The 15,910-nt window shown below is 42.9% G+C and overlaps 1 protein-coding gene across 4 annotated transcripts in view; it reads right to left on the minus strand.

The window, feature by feature from the left end:
- Positions 1 to 15,910, minus strand: part of itgb2 (integrin, beta 2) — a 105,755-nt gene that overhangs the window by 83,205 nt on the left and 6,640 nt on the right. The window contains exons 1-2 of one of the 4 annotated variants that reach the window (XM_085919936.1): positions 12,236 to 12,286; positions 7,205 to 7,265 (exon numbers count right to left, since the gene is read on the minus strand). In XM_085919936.1, coding sequence (XP_085776062.1) covers positions 7,205 to 7,265; positions 12,236 to 12,256 — 82 coding nt within the window. In that variant the 5' untranslated portion in view covers positions 12,257 to 12,286. Of the gene's footprint in view, positions 1 to 132; positions 735 to 7,204; positions 7,266 to 11,320; positions 11,363 to 12,235; positions 12,287 to 15,910 lie in introns of those variants that run through there. The other 3 variants (XM_085919937.1, XM_085919935.1, XM_085919938.1) reach the window with 3 other exon arrangements.

Genomic DNA, 15,910 nt, shown 5'->3' on the forward strand with positions numbered 1-15,910 from the left:
TAACTGAAAGAACTCTGCCTTTTTGTTTAACTGGCTAGCTATATGTTTATCAATTAGTTCCACACGGCGAGTCACAGTCCGACGTGACAAACTGATTTTTTCAAACTTGCCTGCAGTCTTTCAAAAACTCACCTTCGGAGAAAGGCTTGCTAGCTGCTGCTAATTTGAATGCCAGCAAAAAGCTTGCCTTGGTAGTTGACTCCTGGAGCGCAGTTTGTCGGTAAAAAAAGTTTTGCTGGGACAGTAAATTGGCTGCCATCCTCTTAGCCGTAGCTGCCCGTTCTTGCGCCGACAGTTTGCTGACATAATTGGCATGCTTCGTAGCAAAGTGACGGCTAATATTGTACTCCTTAAAAACTGCGACACTTTCTTGGCATATCAAGCATACAGCCTTTGATCGGACTTCTTTGAAAAAATATTTTGTTGTCCATTCTGTTTTAAACACTTGGCACTCACTGTCGACTTTTCTTTTCTTTGATAAACTCATGTTTGTTTTTAGAAGGGGGAAAGCTTTACCGCGGAAACCGAGGAGAGTGATTCTTCTGGGAAAAGCTTAACCGGGAAGAAGAGGGGGCAAACGCTCAAGCGCGCCATCTATTGGGAAAATGTGGGCATTACAGGGGAAAGTAAATGAACAAGGTTCGCCAGTATATTTTGATATAACTGGGATATGTTTGGCGGGCCGGATTAAAAAGACCGCGGGCCGTAGTATGCCCATGTCTGCTCTAGGGACATGGAATGTCACCTCTCTGGCTGGAAAGGAGCCAGAGCTGGTGTGTGAGGCAGAAAAGTTCCGACTAGACATAGTCGGACTTGCCTCCACACATAGTCTGGGCTTTGGTACAAGCTCTCTCGAGAGGTGCTGGACTCTCTTCCACTCTGGAGTTGCACACGGTGAGAGGCGTCGAGCAGGTGTTGGCATACTTATTGCCCCCCGGCTGGGCGCCTGCACATTGGGGTTCACCCCAGTGAGCGAGAGGGTAGCCTCCCTCCGCCTTCGGGTGGGGGGACGGGTCCTGACTGTTGTTTGTGTCTATGCACCGAACGGCAGCTCAGAGTACCCACCCTTTTTGGAGTCCCTGGAGGAAGTGCTGGAGAGCGCTCCTTCTGGGGACTCCATTGTTCTACTGGGTGACTTCAATGCTCACATGGGCAATGACAGTGAGACCTGGAAGGGCGCGATTGGAAAGAACGGCCCCCCAATCTGAACCCGAGCGGTGTTCTATTGTTGGACTTCTGTGCTCGACATGGATTTTCTATAATGAACACCATGTTCAAGCATAAGGGTGTCCATGTGTGCACTTGGCACCAGGACACCCTAGGCCGTAGTTCGTTGATCGACTTTGTAGTCGTGTCATCGGATTTGCGGCCGCATGTTTTGGACACTCGGGTGAAGAGAGGGGCGGAGCTGTCAACTGATCACCACCTGGTGGTGGGTTGGCTCCGATGGTGGGGGAAGATGCCGGTCCGACCTGGCAGACCCAAACGCTCTGTGAGGGTCTGCTGGGAACGTCTGGCAGAATCCCCTGTCAGGAAGGGCTTCAACTCCCACCTCCGGCAGAGCTTTTCCCACGTCCCGGGGGAGGCGGGGGACATTCAAAACTGTGAATGGAGTGTCCCGCGCCTCCATTGTTGAGGCAGCCGACCGGAGCTGTGGCCGTAAGGTTGTTGGTGCCTGTCGTGGCGGCAATCCCCGAACCCGCTGGTGGACACCAGCGTTAAGGGATGCCGTCAAGCTGAAGAAGGAGTCCTATCGGGACGTTTTGGCCTGCGGGACTCCGGAGGCAGCTGACGGGTACCGGATGGCCAAGCGGAACTTTTGCTGAGGCAAAAACCCGGGCGTGGGAGGAGTTTGGCGAGCCCATGGAGAATGACTTCCGGACGGCTGCGAGGAAATTCTGGTCCACCATCTGGTGTCTCAGGAGGGGGAAGCAGTGCATGGTCAACACTGTTTACAGTGGAGATGGTGTGCTGCTGACCTCGACTCGGGACGTCGTGAGTCGGTGGGGGGAATACTTCGAAGACCTCCTCAATTCCACCGACACGTCTTCCATTGTGGAAGCAGGGCCTGGAGACTCTGAGGTGGACTCTCCAATCTCGGAGGTCGAAGTCACTGAGGTAGTTAAAAAACTCCTCAGTGGCAGGGCCCCAGGGTGGATGAGATCCGCCCGCAGTTCTTAAAGGCTCTGGATTTTGTGGGGCTGTCCTGGCTGACACGCCTCTACAGCATTGCGTGGACATCGGGGACGGTGCCTCTGGATTGGCAGACTGGGGTGGTGGTTCCCCTCTTTAAGAAGGGGGCCGGAGGGTGTGTTCCAATTACAGGGGAATCACATTCCTCAGCCTCCCTGGTAAGGTCTATTCTATGCTGGAGAGGAGGATCCGTCGGGAGGTCAAGCCTCGGATTCAGTAGGAGCAGTGTGGCTTTCGTCCTGGCCGTGGAACAGTGGACCAGCTCTACACCCTCGGCAGGATCCTCGAGGGTGCATGGGAGTTCGCCCAACCAGTCCACATGTGCTTTGTGGACTTGGAGAAGGCGTTCGACCGTGTCCCTCGGGAGGTTCTCTGGAGGGTGCTTCGGGAGTACGGGGTGCCGAGCCAACTGATAAGGGCGGTTCGGTCCCTGTATCACCGATGCCAGAGTTTGGTCCGCATTTCCGGCAGTAAGTCGGATTTGTTCCCAGTGAGGGTTGGACTCCGCCAAGGCTGCCCTTTGTCACAGATTCTGTTCATAATTTTTATGGACAGAATTTCTAGGCGCAGCCGAGGCGTTGAGGGGGTCTGGTTTGGGGACCTCAGCATCGCGTCACTGCTTTTTGCAGATGACGTGGTGCTGTTGGCTTCTTCAGTCCGTGATCTCCAGCTCTCACTGGAGCGGTTCGCAGCCGAGTGTGAAGCGGTCGGAATGAGGGTCAGCACCTCCAAATCCGAGTCCATGGTCCTCGGTCAGAAAAGGGTGGAATGCCCTCTCCAGATCGGGGATGAGATCCTGCCCCAAGTGGAGGAGTTCAAGTATCTTGGGGTCTTGTTCACGAGTGAGGGCAGGATGGAGCACAAGATTGACAGGCGGATCGGTGCAGCGTCGGCAGTAATGCGGACTCTGTATCGGTCCGTCGTGGTGAAGAGAGAGCTGAGCCAAATGGCAAAGCTCTCGATTTACCGGTCGATCTACGCTCCTACCCTCACCTATGGTCACGAGCTATGGGTCGTGACCGAAAGAACGAGATCCAGGATACAAGCGGCCGAAATGAGTTTCCTCCGCAGGGTGTCCGGGCTCTCCCTTAGAGATAGGGTGAGAAGCTCGGTCATCCGGGAGAGACTCGGAGTAGAGCCGCTGCTCCTCCACGTTGAGAGGAGCCAGATGAGGTGGTTCGGGCATCTCATCAGGATGTCTCCTGGACGCCTCCCTGGGGAGGTGTTCCGGGCATGTCCCACCAGTAGGAGACCCCGGGGATGACCCAGGACGCACTGGAGAGACTGTCTCTCAGCTGGCCTGGGAACGCCTTGGGATCCCCGGGATGAGCTGGATGAAGTAGCTGGGGAGAGGGAAGTCTGGGAGTCCCTCCTAAAGCTGCTGCTCCCGCGACCCGACCCCGGATAAGTGGAAGAAGATGGATGGATGGATGGATGGATGGATGGATGGATGGATGGATGGATGGATGGATGGATGGATGGATGGATGGATGGATGGATGGATGGATGGATGTCTTTTTCGTTAATGAATTGAAACAAAAAACATGACTGTGGTCCAAAATGTGCTATGTTCAGTTCACGTCCATCCAAAATATGAATGAGTTTCATGAGTCGTCATTGAACGCATTAAGAGACAACACTGCCTGGATCTCCACTCTCCACACATGCTGGGGCACCGCGGTTGAGTTGTGTATACACGTCTCATAATGGAAACACTGAATAAACGTTTGTCCTCGATTATGTGAATTTTGAGATTGTCTGGAGCCAAAATCCTAACCATGATTAAAATTCGATTAATTGAGCAATTTGTGTGTGTGTGTGTGTGTGTGTGTGTGTGTGTGTGTGTGTGTGTGTGTGTGTGTGTGTGTGTGTGTGTGTGTGTGTGTGTATGTACGCGTGTATGTACGTATGTATGTATGTATGTATGTATGTATGTATGTATGTATGTATGTATGTATGTACGTATGCACGCACGCATGAACTATAAGCCACTACTTTTTGCTAAAGTTTTCATCCGGTGCGGCGTATCTATGGATTTTTCGTGATTTTTGTGATTTAATTTCTTGTATATTCGTAAAAAGGCTGTGGACCGCTGTTGTTTGGATGTGACACGGTCACTGGGGAGAAGAATGGTGTGGCATGTCCATCCGCCAGGCAAATAGTGCCGTATAAGAAGAGACAGAACGAGATCAAGATGGACATCACTGAAGAAAGGAAGCTTTTATTCACAAACCCTCATTATGGGGGACTCATATGATGCCGCTTTTAAGTTAAAGGCAGTCGATTTGACTCTTAACGTTTGAACTACAGCTGCTCATGCACTGTAAAGGTTTCTTTTGGTCACTAGGGGGAACTGGGCTATTGTTGCTTGTTGATGACATCTTGTTGCGTCACCCTTTTCTTTCCTTATTTCCCGGTCACGTCTACTCTGGAGCTATACATGTAGCTCGCGAGTTGAATGTAATTTAGCGCTTTGTGGATGAATAAAATGAGCATGAACAGACAAAAAATGCTAGAAGAAATGCATAAAAGCGACATGGTTTCAGTGCACAGGGTGCAAAGAACGAAGATGAAGACGGCTCTCAGTGACTTTGACTGGTACGTTTTTTTTAACCAGCCCTGTTAGTGCTGTGCTACCGTGTTGCTGCTTTGTTACCGCCGCGTCTCAGTGACTTTTACCGGTATGTTTTTTTTTTTAATCCAGCCCTATTAGTGCTCTTACTTCTGTGCTGCTGCGGTATTACTGCCGTGCCACAGGCAGTGTTTGTTTGGAAAGAAATGTTAAAGTATGTTATTAAAACTTTAAAAAGGCTTTCTGTGTACCGTCTTTCTTTCTAAATAATAATTTGCGTGTATGCGTTCAAATACAGCTTTTAGTACGGTGCGGCTCATTTATGAAAAAAAATTCCCCTAATTTTTGCTCATGAGGCTTTTTGACAATGACTGGCCACAAACATGCACACAAAAATATTTTTTTAAAATTGTGCATCATGGTAGAAGAAATGCATCATTAACCAGATTTCAGTTTCAAGCTAACATGAGCCAACAAGTCATCAATTAACAGACTTATTTCAGCTGTGGTGCAAGTTTTACAAGACAAAACAAGAATAATAAGATAAAAAAGGTAAAACACACTTATTTACCAACTAACATGCAGACAATTAACTTTTCATTCTGGACCATGAAATAATGTACGATATGGGAGAACTCATCTCCACCCAGTCGTCTGGTGGGAGCCACTCATGTGCCAAGTCACATGTTTTTTTTTTGGGGGGGGGAGTGTGTGTGTGTGTGTGTGTGTGTGTGGGGGGGGGGCAAGTCACGTTTACGTCTGAAGAGACGTTTATATTTTCAAGCTGGAACTACAGTATTGATTTGGTTGTACAGTACATACCAAACTGAATTCTACAGAAATAAAAGATCAAATTCAAAGAAACATTACGCAGCAACCTGCAAGGCAGCCATATCAAGTTTTCGTTTAAAATAACTTACTTTAATCTCCATGAACCCTTGCCATACACTGACCAACAGCAGACCAATCATCTATCTATTTTGTCATCTGGTAATAATCATATGCTTGTTTGTTAGTTAGCACTAAGCAATGGACATTTGTGACTCCGCTTTGCTGGGGTGGCATCCAACAAAGATCAAATTCCCTTTGTTGACTGTCACAACATGACAGGCTAGCAGTGACCTGACAAAATGAAAAGGCATCGATACGAATGATGCATAAATGATTTTACATACGTTTGTTACGTGGCGCCTCGATTATTATATTGTCTTATTTTCTGGCCTGCCAATTAAACACGCCCGGACTGACCATGGGGAGAATTGGGAGTATTCCCGTTGGCCTGCTGCATCTCTCTGTTTTGTTTTTTTAAGTCTGCCATAATGACTGAGGTTGTTTTACTGTAGCTCTTCATTTGATTATGGACATCTACAGTAGATTATTTTGTATTGTTTCATATTTTGTGTGAAATGTTGCCCACTCTGCATCCATTGCACCCTGGCTGTCCTGGTAGGGGAATCCTCCCATCTGTGGTCCCTCCTCAAGGTTTCTCATTTTCCCACAGCAGGGCTTTTGTGATTTTCTTTCTTGCCCTCCTCGGGGTTAAGATCAGGGGATGTTGAGAATAATTTCCAACTGTGGGGATGTGAAGCCCTTTCAATACGTTTGTGTGATTAACGCTATGTCAATAAATTTGACTTGACACTCTAGCTGGGCTTCATTGACTGCATACAGTCCTTGCCACAGCATGTGAAGTTCAGAATGAATATAAACATGTATGTACATGTTCACTGACCACAATATGAGATCCTGCAGTTCTGGTGCCGTCATACCATCTAATCTGTATATGCAATTTATAATTAGAGTAATAATTTTCCACGAATTTGGACTTATAACTTTGTAAATATGTACATTGATCTCTGGATGTGTTTCCGTTTCCCACCACCAGGGGACACAAGCACCAAAATCCTCAGCCACTGCTGCTTGAGCTTTGATGATCTAGACACCACATGCTGATGGGCTCTATGCACACAGCACTTCCCCATTTCCCCATATTAACTTTCAGCCACCAGCAAAAATACAATAGCTCACCAACTTTTCAAACACTGCAAAACAAAATTTAGAAAAATTGAAGCAATGTGAACACTTAACCCATATCCTAAAATATTAGATTATTCATCCAGCATTAACATGTAATAGCTACTTTAAATTGTAATGATGGGGACCAAAAGAAACAAATACAAATGTATTATGAAGTTGCATTTTGGGTAAGCATGATGAAACGGTGAAGGAAGGAGAAGGTTGGATACCAAAATAGAAAACAGCAGAAAACGAGCCACTACAATAGATTTTTTTTTTCAAATTATCAATAAAAAAGATTAAGTTCAAACCTTTTAACATACTTGGTATCATAAAATGGTATCATAAGACCGGTTTTATAGAAATTAACAATAGAAAAGGAAACAGCAAGAAAGCTTTTTTAAACAATAGGTTATAACTTACCATTTGGAGCCACTGATAGGAAGATGGACAATAGGACAAAAGGCAAATGATGATTCATTTCCTGGCAAAAAAAACAAACCCTAAATTAATTATTGTTCAACTAAATGGATTGCATATAGCTATGAATGACAATAGTAGTTATCTAGAAAAAATATTTATCAATGCCAGCGTCATCAGTGCCATGTGGGGGTCTTCTCCAAAGCTGGAGAGGGAGTGAGGCAGAAAAGCCAATTATTTTTTTGAATGAAAATTGTTGAACCATCCCAATGACTTCAAAGTCACACAATCACCATTTCCTAAATTTTCCATTCCAGTTACAAAAGCACTATCCCAGTTGCAGAAGCACATTTCTCACATTTCCCTTAACATTTTATCCACATAAGCTTGTATTCATTAATCCATAAATATCTAAATAACCTGCAATAAAAGCTTCATTGATTATTAAGCATGCATCAAATTGGCTATTTAATGCATTCAAATACATTTAATTGCATTAAAATACACGAGTCTGGATTTTTTGCCCTTTATTTTTATTATTGTCATTATTACCACATCAAGCCACATTAGTCATTCATTAATTATTGCATGTGTTCGTCAGAGCATTCCCTTAAAGGTAGTTCTCAAAGTAATCCAGCAGATGGCACTCTTCAAAGTGTATCAAAGGCTTCAAAGTAGCAAATTGAGTTTAGAGCAGTTGTATTGAAGTGATTCATTGGCTCGTGAGGCATCGAAATTGCCATCACTAGCGAACGGCGTCGATGTAACACAGGACAGGTGGCTGATTAGCACGCACAGTTCTGTATTGGCAATGGCGCCCCCGAGGTCTAGCGAGGAGTTCGCGTCAAGGCCAGCAGGACGAGAGCGGAAACGTGACACTTCCGCGCACGAAGAAAAATCCTTTATTATTTTGTGTGTTTGTTGGTGCACAAGTGTTCATCTTAACATTGTTTGCATATGGTCCAAAATTATACTTTGTGCACTGTCACAACTTTCTTACAATCCATCTGTACTTAATATCAACCTGATATATGTATACGTACCGTTTTATTATTGTATTTGTCTGATAAGTCTGAATCTTGCACATAAGACAAGAATAAACTTACTGAAACTACTCAGTATATTTTAGAAATGAAAGCCATTAAACTGAAAATTATTCTTTATCCATTCCCTGGTAAATGTATAATAGTTTGAAAAAAAAAAAATTGGTATTCGAACAAAAAATTCGAGATATTTTTGCTTCGGATGTCGGACGAAATTCGGTTGTCGAACCTCGCGAGATGAGCCAAGAGGACCTGCATGCCAACTGACTCCGTTCGTTATTACATTCTCGTTACTCTGAGGATTGCATCAACTCGAATCATGCCTCCAAAGGAAGCAAGTGGGAGCAGTAAAGCCATCCTAAAACACAGACGCTACTAAAGCAATGCGACAGTGAGCGCCCGGCGGGCTGTGGTTGCGCGATCAGGCAAAATCAAGCTCCCTGCACATCAAGGTCTACTTAAATTTTGGAAAGTACATCAGCATTTTTTTTCAAATTTATTTTCAATTTTTTTTCTAAATTTTAGTGACGGCTCTATCACAATAATGCAACGAGCGCGTTGGCGGTGCGCTGCAATTGCACGATCGGACAAAATCAAGCTCCCTGCGCACCGAGGTCCACTTAAATTTTGGAAAGTACATCGGGACTTTAAAATATTTTCTAAATTTCAGCAACGGTTCTGTCACAATAATGCTACCAGTGCGGTGCAGTTCCGCAGTCGGTGACACGCTACGGTTGCATGTTCGACGGTGTGCTTCAGTTGCGCGATCGGACAAAAACGCGCAAATGAAATAATGCTTAAAAAAAGCGGGGTTTTTTTTGTTTTTTTGTTTTTGCTTGGAACGGATTAATTTTTTTCCATTATTTGTAATGGGAAAACATGATTCGTAATTCGAACGATTCACTTTTCAAACAGCCTTCTGGAACGGATTGTGGTCAAAAACCGAGGCTCCACAGTATATTTAGTCATCTGTAAAGTCAACTTCAGTCAACTTCCTCATCGAAAGAAAGAAGCTTCTGCTCATTTTTTTTGCATCATGGTTTGTCAGATAAGGATAGACAGGAAGAGAAACAGTATTCATGTAGCTCACCGTTATAGAGAAGACTGTTGGACAGGATAGGAAGTATGACTCAACCAGAGACATGAGAATGGAGAACATGCTACACAAGTTTACGTGCCTTTTAAGCAAAAAAAGGGAGAACTTCAGCAGCACTGGTAGTCATGCTGAGTAAGTTATTCTAAATAGTTTAAAATGTATTGCACATAGTGCAATGTTATTTTAATTCCAACAAAAATATTTCCATTCAACAAGATATTTTATTGTGGGAGTTTCACTTTAATAAAACCTAAGTAAATAAATAAAAAAGCCAAGAGTGATATTCCATATTAGGGCAGCAAATTTCCAATTTACTGCCCCACCCACAGGCACTTCTCATTCTTTTTTGTTCCATTGTGTCTAAACCCATGTTTTTTGGTTGATATTCTGAATAATTCTTCTATTCTTCTTTTAATGTTTTGAATCGGTAAATTATCAACAATGACTGAAATCTTTTGACATGGAAAGAAAGTTAACAAATTTGAATGATGGATGGATGTATGGATGGAGATAGATAGATAGATAGATAGATAGATAGATAGATAGATAGATAGATAGATAGATAGATAGATAGATAGATAGATAGGTAGGTAGGTAGGTAGGTAGGTAGGTAGGTAGGTAGGTAGGTAGGTAGGTAGGTAGGTAGGTAGGTAGGTAGGTAGGTAGGTAGGTAGGTAGGTCGGTCGGTCGGTCGGTCGGTCGGTCGGTCGGTCGGTCGGTCGGTCGAGCGATAGATGGGATAGGCTCAACGTGCCCATGACCCCGGTGAGGAGAAGCAGTTTAGAAAATGGACTGGAAAATGGATATTATAATGTGGATTCATAAAAAGAGTAATTAAAAACGTTTTCTGTATTATTTGTGGTGTGTTTATGGCTGATGTTATGTACAGCATTTTGTTAAAATTGTGTGTGTTTTCCTAAAAGTGCTCTGTGTGAATTAATTAAGCAACAAAGACTATGAGGAAAGGTTTGCCGATTTTGGTTGCAACGAAGAGGGTCAACAGATTATTGTGAAAAGAAGAAACAAAGAGCGTATAACTTATGGGCTATGTGCATGACAATGTGAATTTTCTCTCCTGTTGGTGTAATTATGATGGGGAAATTTAAGTTTAAGCGTTAGATAAATTGTCGTAGTAGGTGCAATGTTCTTTATTTTTTACAAAGTGTAAGATTTACCATACTATTACAGTGTCATTTTATAACTATGTGATCCGTATCATAATGTTTTTTAACCATTTTTTTTTTCTTTGAGCTGTGTAGTTTTGCATATACTGGACTGGATTTTAACTGGACTGGCAGAAAATTAGTTAAGAATTTACAACCCCCCCTCAAAAAAAAAATCTTACGAAATTAAGATACATATTTTCTTCGAATTCCCTTACATTTTTCAGATGGAAAGAAAATAACATTTCACTCACCGCACAAAAATCTAGTTCTTTTGTTTAAACTCCTCCTCACAGACACAATTTCCGCTGTCAGTTTTCAAATAAAACGGCTTCCATTTCCCACATTTCTAAAAACTATGTTTTAGTTTTGTATTGTTCCATCAGTTTTGCAATCATATATAAGATTGTTCAAACTAAAATACTGTCGTTTCCAAATGTGCCCATGTACAGTATTACAATGACAATATTATACGATTAATCAAAAGAACTATGCAGCTGTGTTGTATCGCATTACTTGACGAAGTTTATATTCACACAACAGAATACTTTTTTTACTCACTCAGTATTGTCTAGGAGTAGCATCAAAATGTGGATAAGTATCATGGTAGGAGTATGTTTTAATTCAGATGAATGAATATGTATCTTATTTCTCTATAATGTGTCTATTTTAGTTGAGATCCTCATGCGTTTGAATTTGGTAGTCAAACATATGAACGTTAAATAATACTCAAATGATTAGATAGCCATTGTTTCCTCATTTTTCTCTAAGGCACTGATTAACATTAATAATTTATTTGTAAAAAAATCTAACTCACAAGAATGAGGAAGATACTTGCTGCCTCTGGGTGACGGTTATGCCAAAGACTGCCTGGAAGGAAGTATAACTAGTCTGCACTTGCAACACCTTCTCAGCATCGTGCATAGACAAATAGTCTCAGACAGTTAAATGCATAAATATTGAGACCCCAGAAGTTTTGTTGAGGGTTGATGTTGATCTTTTGAACGCTTCCCCCTCCCCTGCTTTAATTATTTACACATACTTGTTCATTTGTGTTTGTAAGACTAAAATATAATGAATATGACAAAATTACAAAATTATTGATGTATTTAACATTGATTTAACAAGGGAAAAGCTTTTTGAAGAATAAAATCTCATGTCTTCACAAAGAGGCAGCAGAAAATATAAAATATAGTCAAATGTCAACCAGCAGCATGTTTGAAATTTAGCATTTTTCCCATAATTCCATGGGATATTTCACTTTCACATGTGCAAGTACAAAAAAATACTACTGTTTACTTAGGATTTGGCCCTCCCTTCGTAAGTTAAATCCATGAAGTTACTAGACTGCTCATTTTGGACTACCTTCCTGGTCTATATTGCTATAAAAATGTGGTCTTTAAATATGAATAAATGCAATTTTTATTTCAAGCAAGCATAAAATGAAAAAGCAAAACTCAGTAGAAAAGAATAAAGCAGATATTTGCAAAACAGCATATGGAGTCGGACCAAGACAGCCGCAAGAGATACATTGAAAAGTTGAAAAAATATAACATTCGTGTTGATCCGCTGTAGCGTAGCAGGAGCTGGGACAGCAAGCGTTTGGTCCTGTGATAAGGCGACTTTTCCGCCAGTAACATATCTAGACATTTACAACTATTTGATAGATTGTTCAAGTCCATATACCAAGGAAGACCTCACAGCCTACAAGAGTTTGCAACGATATCGCTACCTGACTGCTGGTTATGTCCATTCCGTTGAGTTAAAAACAGTCCCAATGATCATCGTCACACACACATCTGGGTGTGGTGAAAATTTTCCTCTGCATTTAACCCATCCCCATGTGATTTTGATCTATCCCCTGGGGGAGAAGGGAGCAGTGAGCAGCAGCAGTACCACGCACGGGAATCATTTGGTGATCTAACCCCCCAATTCCAACCCATAATGTTGAGTGCCAAGCAGGGAGGCAATGGGTTCCATTTTTACAGGAACGGATCAATACTCCATAGCAGTTCAGTACTCCGCAGAGTTATCTAAATCCTCAACGTCAGGAGCCGAACCCGAGAGCGGCGGCACCGGAACACCTCGAACAGGGGAAATACCAGGTAACATACAGGGAGAATGGCAAAGGGGAAAAAACACTGAAAAGTATATATATATATATATATATATATATATATATATATATATATATATATATATATATATATATATATATATATATATATATATATATATATATATATATATATATATATATATATATATATATAGGCGGCTCGGTGGCAACTGCACCGCGATGGTCGCATTATTGTGACAGAGCAGTCGCTGAAATTTAGAAAATATTTTTAAAGTCCTGATTTGATTTCCCAAATTTAAGTGGACCTGAGTGCACAGGGAGCTTGATTTTGTCCGATCGCGCAGCCGTAGCGCGCCGCCGACCACGCAACTGCACTGCGCTGGTCGCATTATTGTGACAGAACGATCGCTAAAATTTAGAAAATGTGTGTGTGTGTATGTACCGTAATTTTCGGACTATAAGTCGCAGTTTTTGTCATAGTTTGGGTGGGGGGGCGACTTATATGTGATTTTTTTCAAAATTCAAAAATCCGCGAAAAACGAACCGCGATGTAACAAGGGATTACTGTCATTTGAACTGCAAGTGACGTCACCCGTGGCGCGCGGGGGTTGTTTACATAAGAGACAAAGGATTTGATCACGGGATGACGAAGATGACGAAGGGCCCCACGTACTACCGGCATCATTAACGGCTTTGTTTGTAAGTGACACGGAGGACAAAGAGTTTGAAGGATTTAATGATTTGGAGTGACACAGAAAGTTTGAAAAACTATTATGGCTTTTACGCACGCCCAGTCCTTCTCGACGGGAGCTCTCTTTCACTTTCGTGGATGAAAGTCGGGGGCCGGCGCTCGGCCGGGTGGCTGTCCGGGGACGGTGGATGGGGCTCGGACATGGCTTTTACGCACGCCTGGTCATACTCTACGGAGCTGTCTTTCACCTCCGTGGATGGAAGTCGGGGGCCGGCGCTCGGCCGGGTGGCTGTCCGGGGACGGTGGATGGGGCTCGAAAATGGCTTTTACGCACGCCCGGTCATACTCTACGGAGCTGTCTTTCACCTCCGTGGATGGAAGTCGGGCGCCGGCGCTCGGCCGGGTGGCTGTCCGGTGACGGTGGATGGGGCTCGGACATGGCTTTTACGCACGCCCGGTCATACTCTATGGAGCTGTCTTTCACCTCCGTGGATGGAAGTCGGAGGCCGGCGCTCGGCCGGGTGGCTGTCCGGGGACGGTGGATGGGGCTCGGACATGGCTTTTACGCACACCCAGTCCTATTTATGGAGCGCTCTTCCACCTCCGTGGCTGGATGTTCAGTAGTTGTTGGCTCGTTGAACTCTTGTTTTGTTAAATAAAGAGCCGTTCACCAAACCCACGTCTTTCTTGGTATTTTGTTAACGCTACAACATAGTTATGTACTAGATCGCTGCAGCCCACGCGCACCGTTGTTGACATAAAGAACGATTTGGAGTGACACAGATAGTTTGATAATGTTGTTGTAATATGATTGTTATTTAAAATATACTATATATACCGTTATATGGGTCTGTGGTATAATTAGAAATGCAATTTGCAACGGGTCCGACGTCAGCATATGCGGCACATAGGCAGCATTGTTTACATAAAGCACGATCGATAGATTTAATGAATTGGAGCAACACATATGGTTTGATAATATTGTTACTATATGATAGTTATTTAAAATGTACTTTATATATCGTTATATGGGTCTGTGAAATAATTAGAAATGCAAATCACAACGAATCCGAGGGCGAGCGTACTCTGCATTGTTTACCTAATAGACGATGACGATCGATGGATTTAATGATATGGAGTGACACAGATGGTTTGATAATGTTGTTGTAATATGATAGTTATTCAAAATATACTTTATATATCGTTATATGGATCTGTGGTATAATTAGAAATGCAAACAAATAAACAAATAGTCCGACGTCAGCATACGCGGTGCATACGCGTACTGCAGCATTGTTTACATAAAGCACATCGATGGATTTAATGAATTGGAGTGACACCAGATGGTTTGATAAACGTGTTATTTATGTAATACTTACTTGAATAACTCAGAATGTTACGTCAGGCCCATTCTCAGCTCCTTGTTTGTGTATGTTACATTAGCATACCGTATCGTTGAGCCCGTTGTTGCTGGTTCATGTCTGTTTTCGGTGTTCGATTTTGACAAATACATTCGCCCTAAAAGTCTGATTTATACTCCAGAGCAACTAATAGTCCGAAAATTACGGTATATATATATACATATATATACATATATACATATATATATATATATACATATATATATATACACTCTTCCTAAGTCTACAGTTAGTACAAAATACTGCTGAAAGGCTGCTCTCACAGACAAGAAGATTTTATTACACCAATATTAGCCAATTTACATTGGCTCCTGGTCCATTTAAGATGTGACTTTAAGGTTCTTCTATTAACCTATAATTCATTGCATGGCTTAGCGCTGTATCTTGTCGACCTCGTTTTTCCTTACATTCCGTCCCGTAACCTACGCTCGCAAAACGCTAGTCTTTTAGTGACCCCGAGGGCCAAAAAGATGTCTGCTGGGTGGAGAGCATTTTCTATTCGGGCTCTAGAGCAGTGGTCCCCAACCTTTTTTTGCGCCATGGACCGGTTACGTGTCAGAAATATTTTCGCGGACCGGCCTTTCTATAAATAAATATTACATTTATGTAAATAAATAATACATTTATAATAAATATATAAATAGGATGAAATCAAATGATACGACTGGTATAAAAACAAGTATAAACGACATAAAAATAAAACTCACCATTACGTTGAATTAGTGGGAGCACTGAGCTTGTTTCTCAGAAACGAGCCGGTCCCATCTAGGCGTCATCGGAGACAATGACACCCAAAGTGGTTAAGGTTTGTCTTTTAATGCAGGATGCTTGGTCTCCATGAAGCAGTTTTGAAGGCTTCATTGCCTCGTCGCCACATATTATGCAGAGTGGGCTTGGCGCGTCAGAGTCACCGGTGGTGATAAATCCATATTTTAAGTAGGACTTGAAGAGAGAGCAACAGCAATGTGTACATGTTCTATTAGGGGAGACAATCTCTATACAATGTGATGCTCATATATGTACAATTCTTTTATTATTTTATGTAAACATATCTGCTCAATCAGAACATGTATACAACACACACAACTGGGGGGTGACGCCCCCCACACTCAGGTACAAAATGGTCATGTGACAAGTTCCCACACTCAGGTACGAAATGGTCATGTGACAAGTTCCCGCCTCAGGTACGAAATGGTCATGTGACAAGTTCCCGCC

Source organism: Syngnathus leptorhynchus, chromosome 9 (assembly GCF_054491065.1).
Source record: "Syngnathus leptorhynchus isolate UIUO chromosome 9, UIUO_Slep, whole genome shotgun sequence".
Taxonomy (NCBI): Eukaryota; Metazoa; Chordata; class Actinopteri; order Syngnathiformes; family Syngnathidae; genus Syngnathus; species Syngnathus leptorhynchus.